Raw genomic sequence first — 16,435 nt, 5'->3', positions numbered from 1 at the left:
CATACATGTTAATGTCATCAAAACTTAATGTAAAGGAAGCTTCAACCTGACACTCAGGCGTGTGTGCATTGATGGGAAGCATAATTACTTGGGAATTACTATGGATCATAAAGGAAATTTTTTTCCTGTAATTTATGGAGGGTTCATGTCATCTCAACCCAGGTTAGCCTGTAATTGCACATCTTGGTGACAATAAAGAGCAGTGACCTGAAGGCATCTAACACTTCTGCCGTGAGTCAAGAGTGGCTTGTGCTGTGAATTCCACATCATTTGGAACTTCCTGACATTTCTTCCAGCTGTTGGGAGTTTATGATCCAGATATGCCTCCAATGGATACAACACGCAGAAAAATCCTTTGCTGGGCTCTGACCCATATTTCATTAATTCATGATTAGATTTATCTAGTTCTGGCTTGATTTATTTCTGGTCTGTGGGTCTGCATTCTTTTCTATCGCTAAATTTGTGCCTTCAAAGTGTGGTGTGTTTCATTTGGTCAGTTTTATAAATTATATAATGGTAAGGAAGAAAAAATAAAAGATAAAGTCACAGTCAGGAGGTAATAGTGTAAAATGAATAGATTATAAATACATATTTTTAATTTTTTTAAATATCTGTTTTTTAAAAAGTAATTAATATGATCACTATACAGCATGTGGGATCTTAGTTCCCTGACCAGGGATCAAACCCATGCCCCTGCAGTGGAAGCGCCGTCTTAACCACTAGGCCACCAGGGAAGTCCCTACATTATATTTTTATGAAGTAGGTCTGATTTTCTAGCTGACTTGAGATGGTCTTCTTAGAAGGATCATTCTTTACTGATGCTCAGAGCCTATAGTGATCCAGCAAAGGTCAAGAGTCCCCAAAGCCAGTGCTTCTCAAACTTTAATATGCATGAGCATCACCTGATTCTTCAAGGTTGGGGTGAGGTTTAGATTCTGCAGTTTCAACAAGCTCTCAGTGATGTTGATGACTGAGCAGCAAGAACCTAAATTACCAAATCAAAACACCAGCTCTCCAACTCATCACAATTAATTTTATTCCACAGCATGTTTAGGGGAATGTTATTCTCAGGAAGATGTTTAGGACTCAAATAATTAAACAAAAAAACCTGGAAAGTACACACATTTATGTATCTCTTCTTTTCATTAAATATATATCTGTTTGGCAAAAAATGTTAGACTCTTTTATACAAAAACAAAGCAAAAAAAAAAACCAAACAAACAAAAACCAACCCCCAAAACCAACAACCCAAACCCTCTGCAAATTGTCAATACCTGTAATAACTACAATGATGTAAACTTGGATGTCTGACAGCTTGACCATCTTGTGGAACCTGTGTTGCAGCAGAACCCCCCAGACCCTTAGATAGCAACTGCCTGTCATCGAGGCTTTTAGATTTAGTACATTAGAGATGAAGCAGGACGACTGATTTCAGCATTGTGCTTTCAGCTAAGGGGCTGGAGGAATGTGTGGCAATGAAGAAGGCAGGTCAGGGATGGGGCAGGGAGAAGAAACCCAAGACTAGCTGAGAGACAGAAAGGGTGGTCACAGCCACAGGGCAGACGTGATGTGGCCATGGGACCCTCAGATCGTGTCTGCTGACCCAACGCTTGTGAGAACTAGGATGAGGCAACCGCTGCTGCTCTTGGGACCAGAGAGGAACTGGGCAGGCAGAGGCCAGAATGGGGGAGGGAGGGCATTTAGAAGCAGATTTCAATTCACATGGAACTGGTGGTGTGAGCAGACCCTCTGGGGAACGAGGAGTGGTGTTTTTCTTCTCGAGAAGCTAGATCGTTTCCGGTTCTTCCAGACCCAGAGCTTGAGGCACACCCCTGTGTCTGGCTGCAGATTGGGAGAAGGTCTGGGCTGCTGGCTTGGAGCCGCTAGGAGGGGAGGACTTGCCTGCTGGAATGAAGATGGAAGGGCCCTTTGGCTCTCTCATTGGCGGTGGATTTTGCTTTTCTCCCACCTTTGACTGCAGCGACGGGAGGTAACCTAAAGCACTGGAGTCTAGGAACAGAATCGGGGTGGTGAGCAGGATGCCAGGGAGGGGCAGAAAAATGCCAGAGTTAGAGGAGGCGAGGCCAAAGGAAGTGGGGACCCACAGCGTCCCTTGACCACAGCGGATTCCACGGTGTGGGCGCCTTTTCATTCTTCTCTCCTATTAGCTAAATCTTCCAGTTTTGGAGGGGGTGCATCTGGGCCCAGGGTGCTTCAATTACAGTCATAGACGAAGTCATAGTTGCTGGGCTCCTTGGGGATGGGTGGAGGCGCGTCCGGGATCTGAATGTTTTCCAGGTCCAGGAGGCGGAGCTTGATTTCCATGCTGAGCAGCGTGTCCAAGTCATTCCGTGTTAGGTCACTCATCATGTCTTTCCCCAGCAGCGCATTCAGCCCATCTGTCCAGATACAGTACTGGGGAGAAAGAAGGTGACAATGAGAACGACTGATGACAATTACAAGAGGAATAACAATAGCTAACACCAACTGATCACTCAGCAAGGACTGGGCTCTGTGCTAAGGGCTTTGCCTACATCATCATTTGATAGTCAGCACCTCTATAAAATTGACACTTCTGTTAGCATCTCTGTTTTACAGATGAGGGAACTGAGACAATGAGAAATTAAGTCACTTGGCAGTATGTGGAGTAGGTGGGATTTGAACTTATGCAATCTGCCTCCATCGTCTGCACTCTTCTGTACAAATAATGCCTCCCTACATAGCAGCAGGAGGATTTGAATTTTTTCTGCCTGTGCAACAGAATATCTCTAACATCCCACCAGTGAATCAAAGAGTTAAAGGTATTGGTAGAATATACCCTAACACTCCTGGACTCAACATCAGATCATACTTGCTACTCTCCTGACTCTGAGCAGTTCTAATCTAGAGCTAATATCTGACTATCCTGTTTGATTCCTGCACTCAAAATGACAGTCGAACTCCACTCTGGAGCTAATGGTGGTCCTACCTTTGTATTTCTTTTTTTTTTTTTTTTAATTCTTACCCTTGCTTTCAAAGGCAGCGACCCAGGCTAGGCCTACAGTAGATGAGTTTGTTCTCTGAGGCAGGACAATGCAGCTAAGTTCCTGCCCGCGAGTTCCTAGGGGTGCGCGGCCGGGGAAGGGCGGCCGCCCGCCTCCTTCCCCATCTGGGGCGCAGGGGTCGTGTCGATGGCTGAGCACTTCCGGGGCCGCTACAACCTCCGCGGCTAGAGCGCCCTTCCTCAGCCGGTGAGGCCGCGATCCTACCTTTGTATTTCTTAGCAAAAGATTTAGGAATAGCTCAGTGCTGCCCAAGGTCTGGTGGACAAAATGGCTAAAATTATTGGGTGATCTTAATGGAAGGTGGCTTAGCTGCCAGTCTACGGACCTCTTCTGCCTGGGCTTCTGGTTTCTAAGGGTTTTCTCCTCCAGGTCTTTGGAGTCTGATCCCTGGGGACATCACCTGTTTTGGAAAGCACTCCATAGTAACCAACTAAGGATTTGGTTCTTCCCCTCTCATTAAAAATTAATCATGCCCTTTGCTTCTTTCTCCAGTAGGCTATGAACTATGCTTCATTTATCTGAGTACCTGCCTTGCTCTTGTCAGCATCCCTCCAGAGGCTGAAATCCTGCCCTGACCATTAAAGCCATAATACTTGGTGAAGAACTAGCCTCTGCTGCCAACATCAGAAAACTGCCTGCATTCTGGATGTTGTGCTCAGCTCACCTTTTAGGATGTCCTAGTCCTATTCAGGGCTTCTTTGATAGTAATTTCACTGCTCTTCCTGTGGGACTGATCTTCCTTCTAGAATGTGCTCTAGATTATCCCCTCTCTTGCCCTTACTGGGTCAAGTTGCAATTCCAGACCGTACTTAGCTTGTCCTTTGCACTGTGGTTACCTGGGCTATGTTCCAGAATATGACAGCAGATCTCAACAAAAAAGCACTATGAGACGGCAAGCTCTATACAGATCTTAAGTCACAGTGATGGCTTAGAAATCTACCCTGATGCACACTGGGGGCTCCACTTGTTAAGCCAAGGAGGTGTGTTATTAAGTCTGTCTGAGTAGGGCAGTCCTGAACTGTAGAGCTTTGGTTCGGCCTTGACTATGGGATCTCAGCCAGAGCACTCAACCCATCTAAGTATCAACTGAGGGCTAAGAGGTTTCTGGAAGTATTAGTGATCTTGTGAATGCCTTAGAGGGTTTCTAAACACATCTAAACGTTTGTTTCTTCATAAATAATCTTGATAAAAATAGAACCCAGGTCCTACTCTGTAGATCTTGATCTTACAAATCTTAGGTCAGGAAATTTTATTTAGAAAAGCTTCCAGCTAATTCTGATGTATCTCCATTTAGAAGCACCACTGAACCCCATGCTCTTTGAGGCCCCTTCCAGTTTAGACACTGTTTCACTGTAAATCCCTAAGTGCTGGGGTCGCTACTCTTTGTACACAGCCTTCCCAGTCCTGGCTAGCTTCCTAGTACAGATTAATTTAACCCACAGGAACACTTCTGTGGTGCTTTTCTTTTGAGAAGCAGCAAGCACAGAAAACTTTTTTAAAAAGCATCATGATCAATAAATAAAAACTGTAGTACTGAATCTGAGTTGGAAATATCGGTATAAATGTATGATGTATTTTGTCTTTTAAAAACATAACTCCAAGCTCTGTCTACAAAAATGCCTAAAAATAATCACCAACCCAGTAATAATAGGCACATTTAATGTCCAGATTCTGGTTGCTAAATACCAAAAGGAGTCAAAACTCCATAGAGAAAAGGCAGGGAATGCTCAAGAAGAACCTGGAGTATCTTGTCATGCCAGAATGCCTGAAAACTGCCAGGGTCATCTGTCAATAGGACTCAGAAGCCAACCAGAAGGTATTCCTACTTTCTCTATAGTTGTTCAGTCGCTCAGTCATGTCCAACTGTGTGCCACCCCATGGACTGCAGCATGCTAGGCTTCCATGTCCTTCATTGTCTCTTGGAGTTTGCGAAAACTCACGTCCATTGAGTCAATGATGCCATCCAACCATCTCATCCCATTGCCCCCTTTCTTCTCCTGCCTGCAATCTTGTCCAGTGAGTTAGCTCTTCACATCAGGTGACCAAAGTATTGAAGCTTCAGTGTCAGTCCTTCCAATGAATATTCAGGGATGATTTCCTTTAGGATTGACTGATTTAATCTCCTTGCAGTCCAAGGGACTCTCAAGGGTCTTTTCCAACACCACAGTTCAAAAGCATCAATTCTTTGTCACTCAACCTTCTTTACGGTTCACCTCTCACATTCATACATGACTACTGGAAAAACCATAGCTTTGACTATACAGACCTTTGTTGGTAAAGTGATGTCTCTGCCTTTTAATACACTGTCTAGCTTTGTCACAGATTTTCTTCCAAGGAGCAAATGTCTTTTAATTTCATGGCCGCAGTCACCATCCACAGTGATTTTGGAGCCCAAGAAAATAAAGTCTGTCACTGTTTCCATTTTTTCCTCCCATCTATTTGCCATGAAGTGATGGGACCAGATCTACTTTTTCTAGATAAGATAATTTGGACACTGATAATGACAATAATGGCAACCTATTGAAATGTAGGACTTCCCAGGTGGCGCTAGTGGTAAAGAACTTGTCTGCCAATGCAGGAGACATAAAAGACATGGGTTCGATACCTGGGTTGGGAAGATCCTCTGGAGGAAGGCATGGCAACCCACATCAGTATTCTCACCTGGAGAATACCATGGACAGAGAAGCCTGGCGAGTTACGGTCCATCGGGTCTTTAGAGGTGCAAAAGGGGAGTATTTACAAATAAAATGATGACATCTGGATGGGCTTTGAAAATAATCTGGGGTATGGCAGCTGGGTGTGGGCGGGGATACAGGTGAAACTTCATTGTCTATGAGTTGATAATTGCTGAAGCTAGGGGATGGGCACTGGCAGGAAGTCCTGAGTCCAGGTCCTGCTTTCTTCCTTCCAAGCCACCCAGTACAGGGCTCAGATAGAAGGTGTTTCTGGAACAAGACCCCCATTGTTTAAATCCAGGTTCTATCACTTACTACTTGTTTGATCTGGAAAAAGTTTTTTAAGTTCTCTGTGGCTCATTATTATTATTATTATTTTTAAATAAAATGGGAATAACATTAGCTTGTTTCTTCTACAGTTACAGAATGAAGATTGAGGGAGGTGAGGCACACAAAGCATTGAATGGTGCCTGGTTCAGAGTATTCCAGTTATAATTACTATTGTCTTTACTATTGTTGAGGTAGTCAATTTTGGGAGGCTTCTCTCTCCTCCTTTGATCAGTGAAGATATCTGTAATAGAACTTTCTGCTTTATGGAGCAATTATGCAAATAAAATGAGGCAATAGATATGAAAGTGGTCTGAAGAAATTAAAAGTATTCACAAGTGCATGGCATTTTTCTCCTCACTGCATCAATAAAAAGTGGCAGATATGAATAAAAATTTGGCAGTCTCAGAGCATTTATCCTTATCTGGAATTAATGTACACTGGGCAAAACAGCCTTGTATAGATTTAAATAGCATCCTCAGTTCTACTATTTTAAGTGGTTTCCTATATATCTGTATATATCTTGAATATGGTGGCCTGCGTACAACCACAGTTTTATTTAAAAAGAGAAATGGTAGGACACGGTATCTATTTTCAAGAAGATGAAGACAAAGTCATTCCCTTCCATGAACTAAATGTCAAGTAACACAGAATTATATTTAAGCACCACTTTAAATGCAGGATTTGCATCTAATCTTTCTTCTCTTTGGGGGATGTACAATTTTATCCAAAAGCTTCAAAGCAGTAAAAAACAAAACAAATACAGAATAACTTCTAAATGAGTTAAATCTCCCTGGGGAAATGGGGAACAAAATTCAAGTTCTATTAAAATGTTCCTTCCTTTCTAAAAGCTTTTTATGTTACCACATGCACAACAAAAATTTGAATGGTATCATCTAAAAATAAGAGTTTCAAGCATGATGTTGTGTTCTAGCTTACAAGAAAAAAAGTTAAATCAGCCATAGCTGCTACTTCATCTTACAAATGCATTTTCCTAGATTTATGCTAAATATTTTAAATATAGCTGACAGTGTGCTTCGAGAAGAGAAACAAATTATACATATAACAAGATGTCAAAAAGGAATAAAAGCATCTCAAAAATAAAATTCCAACAGCAGAGACAGTCCTAAACCTCTTAAAATAACTTAAACATGATAAAAAATCTAGTTCTCAAATGTTTTAAAGAATTGAGACAAATTTATTATGGGAAAATTTTGACCAAAACCTAAATATTCAATAAAAACCAAGCCATAGCTAAGGATGATATTTTTTCTGTAACAATATGTCCTTACTATGAAGCACTTGTACCTTCTTCTTTACCATAAACTCTTGATTAAGCTAAGAAGAAGCTGAATCTGTTTACTTTGCAGTTTTTTGAGAGGTTTTCATTCTATTCTAAGTCAACAAAATGTGCATTTGCTCATAATTTTTCTTAGGTAGACTTAAAAAAAATTCTTTCCAGTATTTTTTTATCTACTGTTTTTCTCAAGAAAATATGACATTCTCTCATAAATTAACCCCTGGAGATCTTTACCTCATGCTTGTCAGGAGCTATGAAGTTCAGTTGGCAGTTTGAGTCATACAAGATGGAGAAAGCAAGTTCAAGCACCTCCTGCAAGAGATTAGAGAAAACACCACACTGAAGACAATTTGCACGTTTTGCTTTTCAGTTACAAATGGCTGCAGATTGCACGTGGAATAGTGCCTGTAGTGGGTCCAGGCAAGAGGAGCGGTAGTGAGGCTGATGGGAAGAAGGACGATATTTTTCAAGATTCACAACACGTTTCCTTCTCTCTGTTCATGGGAGGTCTGCATGAACCAATTCGTTTAATTCTCAAGACAGTGCATGGAGCAAGTGTTATCATTCCCTTTTTATGGGAAGGAGCTCAGAGAGGTTAAGTGAGTTGTCCAAGGCCACACAGCCCCAAAGCTATGCTACTTTCCTATCTTCAACATCTCCCTCCCAGGGAGACCATGGAAAGTAGTAAACTCTTTCGCAATCAGCAACATTATGGGCTGCTCTATCTTCTATCATTTCCAAAAAGACAGGTGTTCATAGTGGGTATAAACTTCCTAAAACATGGAAGCTACATAGGAGGTAATGAGGCTTCGGGATGAATCCACTATCTTTAGGTAGCATGTCTGCCCTTTGATCTCTGAACTACTGTAGAGCAAAGTTTATATGAAACCTAGTTTTATCCTATAGTGGCTGCAGGGTATAAAGGACAGTATGGGCCCAAGTGGCAGAATAGCTGGATTCATTCATTGGTGAATGTCTCTTCGTTCGAGTGCCTGGGTTCATTCATAGTACAGACTATGAGACAGACCCAAAGGGCCAAGGACTAAGTGTTGCAGTCATTGCATTGTAGCTGAATGACCTTGGCTGAGACACTTAGTGTTGTTCCTAATATGTGCGTTAAAATATGCTTCTCAAATTGTACACACTATGCACTAATAGATATAATGATTATTCTACTGGATTGAGCAGTCAGCAGGTACAGTCTCTGGAAGATGAGAGTCACTGAACATCTTAGCACCCTGTATCGTGTTTGTGTGCGTGTATTAGTTGCTCTGCTGCTGCTGCTGCTAAGTCGCTTCAGTCGTGTCTGACTCTATGCGACTCCATAGACGGCAGCCCACCAGGCTCCTCTGTCCATGGGATTTTCCAGGCAAGAGTACTGGAGTGGGGTGCCATCGCCTTCTCCAATTAGTTGCTCAGTCACATCCAACTCTTTGTGACCCCATGGACTGTAGCCCGCCGGGTTCTATCCATGGAATTCTCCTGGCAAGAATACTGGAGTGGGTAGCCATTTCCTTCTCCAGGGGATCATCCTGACCCACGGATCGAACTTGCATCTCCTGTGTCTTCTCCATTATAGGCAGATTCTTTACCATCTGAGCCACCAAGGCAGCCCCTCTCAACACCCTAACAACTCCTAATTTGGAGGAAAGAGCCAAGTGAGTCCACATCGATGCTCTGCATCACTACAAAACTCATGTGCTAGCCTACCTTCTGTCTCTGTGTCTATTAGGCACCACTGAGGACTGCCCCTTTCCCTCACGGTATGATCTAGGAGCTGCATTCTCAGTAACCACCCGCAGGCGTTCTTTCTTAGGGAAGTAGACCTCTCCACATCATTCTCTACCTCAACATCTGTCAGAGGATTTGTCTTTGGCCAGTAACTCACAGCAAGAATGCTCCAGAAAGAAGACAGAAGGGAGAAAGATGAGGTCACTGTCTCTAGATTTAAGAATTTCAGATGAGAAAGAATTCTCCCAAGCGGACTCCAAAGGCTCAGCATTAGGCGGATGCCTCTCCTGACACGGTCAGCCATCAGGCTATTTGTGGCTCTCATGAATTCTGTGTTTGGCTCGACTCTAGCTGTCCCCTCATTAAGGGAAAGCAGCTCTTGTTCTGAACCCAGACCTAACAGTATCTCATCCTCTTAGGGTATCCTCACCCTACCAGAAATAGAAACAGGTGAAGGAAAAACTGCTGAATCACAGATCAGGATCTATTCTGCAAGACTACCCACTCTGAATTTTTCATTCTTTTTTTCCTTAGGATTCTATTCAAGCCTGCCCAGGAAAGATCAATAAAATTGGAAAAGAGTTCACCAACAAACAAAAACAATTTCCCCATAAGTTTAGCATCTCTTTCAGGTCTTTTAGTGCATAATGAAAATGGTCATGGGTCCTAACAGTGGTACCATAATTGGTGTCATCCTTTTAAAAAAGCCTGTAAGGCAGTCCATATCAAGAACAAGCCGTCCCACTTTTGGAGTTACTCCTAAAAAAATTCAAAAGGAAGCAAAACTGTATATACTATTATCTGTAAGAATGTAACAGAACAGAAAAACACAGCACTGCACTCAGTTGTGACTGACTCTGCGACCCCATGCACTGTAGCCTGCTAAGCTCCTCACTCCGTGGGATTTTTCAGGCAAGAATACTGGAGTGGGTTGCCACTTCCTTCTCCAGAGGATTGCTCCATCCCGGGAATTGAACCTGGGTCTCCTGGGTTGCAGGTGGTCTCCCGCATTGCAGGTGTATTCTTTACCAACTGAGCCACCAAGGAAGCCATAAGAATGTAATACAAGGAACTAAATAAATGTCCTCCCTTCTTTGGGTAAAACATTAAATAAAGAAATCACAAATTAGCAACCCTGCAAAATAAATGCTGCTAGGCATTAAGTAGCAGCAGCAGCATATATTTCGCAGGGTTGCTAATGGGAAATGGCAACCCACTCCAGTGTTCTTGCCTGGAGAATCCCAAGGATGGGGGAACCTGGTGGGCTGCTGTCTACGGGGTCGCACAGAGTCGGGCATGACTGAAGCGACTTAGCAGCAGCAGCAGGCATTAAGTATAATTACAAACATTTGATTTTAAGTGGAAAAACAAACAAGAGAAATGAACATTATTTACATACTGATCACAACTAGGAACAATGTCTAGCTGTGGTTGGAGACTGAACCGAATATGTGAAATGAAAATAATTATGTTAAGGTGCTGGGATCATAGGTGATTATTTTCTTTTAAAAAACTGAAAACATTTTTCAACAAAATGTTAAGCTCTAATCTCCTAAATTCATAAAAACTGTTCTTAGATGAGAAACATTGATATAGATGATGATTTCTTTACTAATCTTAGTGTCATCCCCTGGAAAAATTCTGACTCGTACTTAGGAGACTGGAGAGAAAGGAGAGGAGGGGCTTTGCTTCTGGACACCCAGTCAGTACATCACAGCAGCACCAGGTGACCTTCAGAAGTCAACAGGAAAAGGTGAGACTGACAACGGATTTCTGACTGATGCTAGACCATGCCTGCTGCTCTGCTTAGGGCAGGCACATAGCTAATCATCGCCTTGCTTACGACAGCAGGTGTGAGCATCATCAGAGCCCAGACATGGCCTCTTGACTAGGTGCTGAAGTCTCTTGAGACCAGAGTGTCAGTGTGGCTGTCCTTGTGACACTTTCTCTTCCACAGGGCATGGAGTAGGAAGAAAAAGGAGCGGGGGCTGCCAACTTTAGGTTTTGCCCTTCTAAGGCATTTACCAGCGAGGACGTGAAAGAGAGGAACTGTCATGACCTAGATTTCTGATAAACACAGGCAGGGAATAGGAAATTCGTGAGAATGTCAATCCCCACTTTAATTTCACCAAAGCTGCCTGGGAGGGGTTGGAGGAATTACTTCTCTGAGTCGCACGCCTGCGTTAAAGGCTGCTATCACTTATAATGAGTTTTATTGACGTCTCCAGTTGGCTGTCATTGAGGCTTTGGTGGAGGTCAGCTCTCTAGCACTTTGAGCAGGCAGGCTGCAGAGCTGGCAGCGACGGCCTCTCGGGCTAACACTCTAGAAGCGGCCACCTGTCCAAACTGTCTGTGAGGGAGAGAGGTGCCAGGAGGCGGTGGAGTAAGTGGTTGTGGATCTGGGGCAGCATCCCCCTCAGGGGCCTCTTGTCACACACCACAACACTCTCTTAGATATTTGATGCTCTGCGGTTTTGCTACTCACTACCTAAGGTCTTTTATTCACTCTGGATCTAAGTCAGTGAAAAATCATGTCCAGGAGTAGCTTATTTCCATCCTCCATCTCACTAATTCATATGTCCTCCCCTCACATGTGGAGGAAGGCCTGGGATAAGTGAGTTCTGTGGTTGGAGGATACAGGAGGAACTCACCCTATGACCTCTGACCCCACTCAACCTTCTGGCCCTGGGTCTAATGACAAGGCATACAGGGTCAGGGGATGCTCAGAGAAATTCTGGGCATGATGGTGTCTTGGTTTGGGGATTTCCACCTTCCAGGGCCACGTGATGGGCTGATGGAATATGAGAGTAGAGTTTTATACAACATAATTTCACTGTAAAGTGTTGGCTGCCATTCCTTACATTGTTTTGGGGTGACTTGTCTAATTTGGCCATCTCACCTGGCATTCACTTTAATCACATTGGTTCTCCAGCATCTATCCATGTTATCTTGAGGGCAAAGCATTTTGATTACGGATGTGTACATAACTTGGCATGTGTGTGTGCTAAACGTGGCCAGAGAAATAGTAGATTTCATAGCTATTAACACTGCGGCTCATCTGTATATCTATGAGTTTGACTTTCTATTTTAGAAGGTAAAATCAGTCATTCATATATTATATAGTGAGAGGGTCTTGCCTTCTGTGAAGTAGCTTTATGTTTGGGCCCCATCTATCTGAGCCAATAGTTCTCCAACCCATTTTCATCTCTGTCCCCACCAATCCTACTGTGAATTCAATGTTTCTCAGTCAGAGGATATTCATCAGATGTCAAAAGACCCCATGCGCCTTTCATATATTGTTTCCTTCTCCTAGAAGGTCTTTCCCTCTCTTCTTTTCAAAACCCAGCTCATACATCACTTCCTCCATGAACCTTCTCAAAATCCCAGGCTCCCCTTGTTTTTAAATTTACTGGGGCATAGGCACCATTGGATTATAATAGCATGTGGATCATTAAATCTTGTATCTGCTCTAGACACAAAATATCAGGGGCCAGGTCATATTTATCTTTGGATTCCCAGCACCCGGCACAGGTCTGGTATAAAGAAAATACTCAATATAGTGTGACTATGAATGATGAATGAAGTAACTCTGAATAAAAGGCTTTTTGCTTAAGATCAGGATTTTCAAGTCAATACTAGAACATCATCTTCTAATATAATCTGCTTCTAATTTCAGGTACGTTAATCATACTGGAAAAATAAATCTGGGCTCTGGGCATGGTGAAATGGAAGCATGTCTCAGGTCAAACATATTCCTATCCCTTTCACTGATATCTGGTTAGAGTTTTCCTCTGGTGATTGCATGCTATTTAACTTCTAAAGCCCAAGGCAGTAGGATAAGTACCAGGACTGCCTACTTTCAAAAATACAGTAACAAATCAACTTTATTTCATGAACCACAGAGTTTGAATTTAGAATCCTTAATCCTTAAAAGTCAAATTCTTCCAATTCAATTTCCATTCACCCATGAAAATTCTTTTCAAGTATCAGGAATTTCCTACTCTCTCTGTGAAGAAGCCAATACTTTTTGTGTCCACAGAAATTTGTTGCACCAACTTCTTTTAAACAAGTTAGACTCAGCTCCAGGAGGACAGGGCTGTGTCTGCCTGTGCATCACTCTGTGCCTATAGCCCATCCTATCTCAAGTGCTCTAATGCTGACTGAGTGAAGGACTCTATGAAAAAAGACCTCTGCCTCAAGGGAAAGGATCAGTCCCTTTCCTTTATCTATTTCTAGGACCTTAGACTGTGCCTGGCATGTCAGCTGTTGAATGAGCAAGAAGTACTACCAGTTACCAACAGATCTGAATGTCCAGTTTGCCCTGCTCATAATTAAGCTAACCAAGAGTCCTGGGGCATAAAATGTCAGAATCTACTGTCTAGCTGGAAAAGCTGAAGAGCCAGCAGCAGGCCTTGGTTGCTGCCCACTGCCATGCCCTGACAGGCCTCCTGTGGACACACTTTGGCCAGCCCTCCTTTTAAGTTGCAGGCCTCTTCTTTCCATCTCATCCCATCTCATCCTCCACTGCCCCCTTCTCCTTTTGCCTTCAGTCTTTCCCAGCATCAGAAGATATGGTTGGATAGCATCACTGACTCAATGGACAGGAATCTGAGCAAACTCTGAGAGATATTGGAGTACAGGACTTAGTGACCAAATGACAACAACTCCCCTTTCCTATCCAGAAGTCCCAGAGGTAGGGAGGAGCAGGCCTCTGGATCATTGGGGAAGGGGTGTGAGTGGGTTAGGAAATAAATTATTAGAATTTCAGGTTTCCTTTCTACTTTCTGACATTTTTCCTGATGCATCAAATATATGAACACTATTAATATTATAAGACAAATTATTTTCATATGTATACAAATGAAAGAGCCAGGCTAGCAGAGCTACTACTACCTCTCTTAGCCTTCTAGGCTAGCAAATCCCAGAAAGTAGCCTTCATTTGAAGTCTTATCATGTGTTTACAGCAATGTGTCCCATTTATCAATCCATTCTTCCATCATCAAACCACCTCTCTCTCCATCCATTCATCTATCACTCATTCATCTGCCCACTTGCCCAGTTTTCTATAAGTGTCACCACAATTTTTAAAAATAAGGTTGGAAAAGTCATTCACTCAGTTTGTTTTGTTGGTCTCCTCTAAAGGGAGAGGAATCTGAAACAAGAAGGCCAAAATCAGCCACATACATCCTAGGCTCAAATGAGCTCATCTCCATACCTGTTTTGACATTGATGGCTTGTATCTTCTTTCATTTTCTTTTGGTTAGTCAAGCTAGAAATTTCAATTTCATTTATATTTTCCAAGGACCAAGTTTTGCATTTGTTGATTTTCTCTACTATTTTCCTGTTTTCAATTTCATTGATCTCTAATATTTATTATTTCTTTTCTTCTGTTTTCTTTAGGCTTAAATTGCTCTTCTTTCTCTAGTTCCCTAAGGTGGAAACTTTACTGATTTTAGACTTTTCCTCTTTCCTAATATATGCATTTAATGCTATACATTTCCCTTTCATCACAATCCACCCATTTTAGTAAGTTATATTTTCATTTTACTTAGTGTAAAACATTTTGTTATTTCTGTTTAGACTACCTCTTTGGATTATGGGTTATTTGGAAGTGTGTTCTGAAATTTCCAAACATTTTGGGGATTTTCCATCTATCTTTCTGTTATTGATTTCTAGTCTAATTCCATCGTGAATTAGAATACAGTTTGTATGACTGTTACTTCTACATTTGTTAAGATCTATTTTATGACCCAGAATGTGGTCAGTCTTGGTGAATGTTTCTTGTGAGCTTGAGAAAAATGTATATTCTGCTGTTGAGTAGATTTTCTATTAATGTTAATTGGATCAAGTTAATTGATGGTGCTGTTCAGGTCATCAATATCCTTATTGATCTTCTGCTCACTTGATCTATCAATTACTGACAGAGGGTTACTGAAGTCTCCAGGACAATAATGGATTTGTGAATTTCTTCTTTCAGTTCTCTCAGTTTGCCTCGTGCATTTTGATCTTTGTTCATCCCATTACTTTCACCTCTCTTAGTTTCTATATTTAAGTGGGTTTCTTGGAGGAAAACACATATTTAGTCTTGCTTCTTATCTACTCAAATAATCCCTTTTAATTGGCGTATTTAGACCATCGACATTTAAAATGACTATTGACATAGTTATATTATGTCTGCCAAGTTTGCAACTTTTTTCATTTGTTGCATTTGTTTTTTATTTTCTCTCTCTTTTTTTTTAAAACTTTATCCTGTTTTGAGTATCCTTACTTCTTCCTCCTGTACATTTTGACTTTTCTGTCATTCATTTTACTTATCCATATGCTATAGATATAACACATTTTAAAATTATTATTTTAAGCAAAGAGTTACCTTTTAGATTAATTAATAAGAAAAAAATATACTTTTCTTTTACCTTCATATATTCCTTCCCTAATACTCTTTGCCTCCAAGGGCAAATGCCTCCAAACTGGGGACAAAGGAAATTCCTCTACCTTTTCAGACAATGCTGCCCCCCACACCTTCTGTTATGGAATCTAGGCTGTCATGGTGAACAACATGGTGGGAAGGGTGAAAAATACTGCAATGTGAAGAGTATTCAAGCAATATACACCTTTGGGAACATTTTCTCCCTTAAGCTGAATTTGAACTGTTTCAAATATGGGAAACAATATTTCCCATGATGCTGAAGAATATTAGGCCTTGAAAAATTTTCTCAGATTTTTGGGAGTCATCTGGTCTCTCTTCCATTTCCCAGACTTCTCTGAGACCCCATAGGGGTAACTAAGAAGAAGAAAATGGAAGAGATTGGGGAGAAAATGCAGAAGGGAGACTATGAACATAAATAGGAGGGTAGGAGGGGCCCAGAGGACGGAGATGAGTGGAAAGACTTGAGAGAAGACTGGTAACATCAGTGAGGGCAATTCCTAGGGCTGTATATGGACAGGAAGTGGGAGAATACAAGACATGGTAGGGATTCAGCAAGTGATCAGTGAGAGAAAGAGTAAGACTGAGAAATGTAAAAGGAATCAGGGAAGGAAAAGGAACTGAGTTTAAGAGATGTGTAACTGCGTGACACATCTGCACACACACACACACACACACACACACTCCCCAACCACACAGGCATAGCTACCAAAGAAGGGCCCATTGTAGTCACTAACTGCGTTGTGCAGACAGAACTACTTAGAATAATCTGGAAATCATACCTTATTTTGTTTAAGGGCACCTTTCTCTTTCATATGAGGGCAGTCCTTTCCCGTCACCACAGCTTTGATATCTGCCACCGGCACTGAAATTCATAAGAGAAAATGAAAGTAACTACATCATGTGACCGTGTAAGTGTCCATAAAATAGCAAG

The 16,435-nt window shown here is 41.9% G+C and overlaps 1 protein-coding gene across 6 annotated transcripts in view; it reads right to left on the bottom strand.

The window, feature by feature from the left end:
* Window positions 1-1,013: 1,013 nt before the first annotated feature.
* Window positions 1,014-16,435, bottom strand: part of ELMO1 (engulfment and cell motility 1) — a 584,006-nt gene continuing 568,584 nt past the window's right edge. For all 6 annotated transcript variants that reach the window (XM_061414116.1, XM_061414119.1, XM_061414114.1 and 3 more), the window contains 3 exons: window positions 16,284-16,366; window positions 7,581-7,658; window positions 1,014-2,415 (listed from right to left, as the gene is read on the bottom strand). In XM_061414116.1, coding sequence (XP_061270100.1) covers window positions 2,215-2,415; window positions 7,581-7,658; window positions 16,284-16,366 — 362 coding nt within the window. In that variant the 3' untranslated portion in view covers window positions 1,014-2,214. The remainder of the gene's footprint in view (window positions 2,416-7,580; window positions 7,659-16,283; window positions 16,367-16,435) is intronic.

The sequence above is a fragment of the Bos javanicus genome, chromosome 4 (assembly GCF_032452875.1).
Source record: "Bos javanicus breed banteng chromosome 4, ARS-OSU_banteng_1.0, whole genome shotgun sequence".
Lineage (NCBI taxonomy): Eukaryota > Metazoa > Chordata > Mammalia > Artiodactyla > Bovidae > Bos > Bos javanicus.
This window is presented reverse-complemented; position numbering and strand designations above follow the sequence as displayed.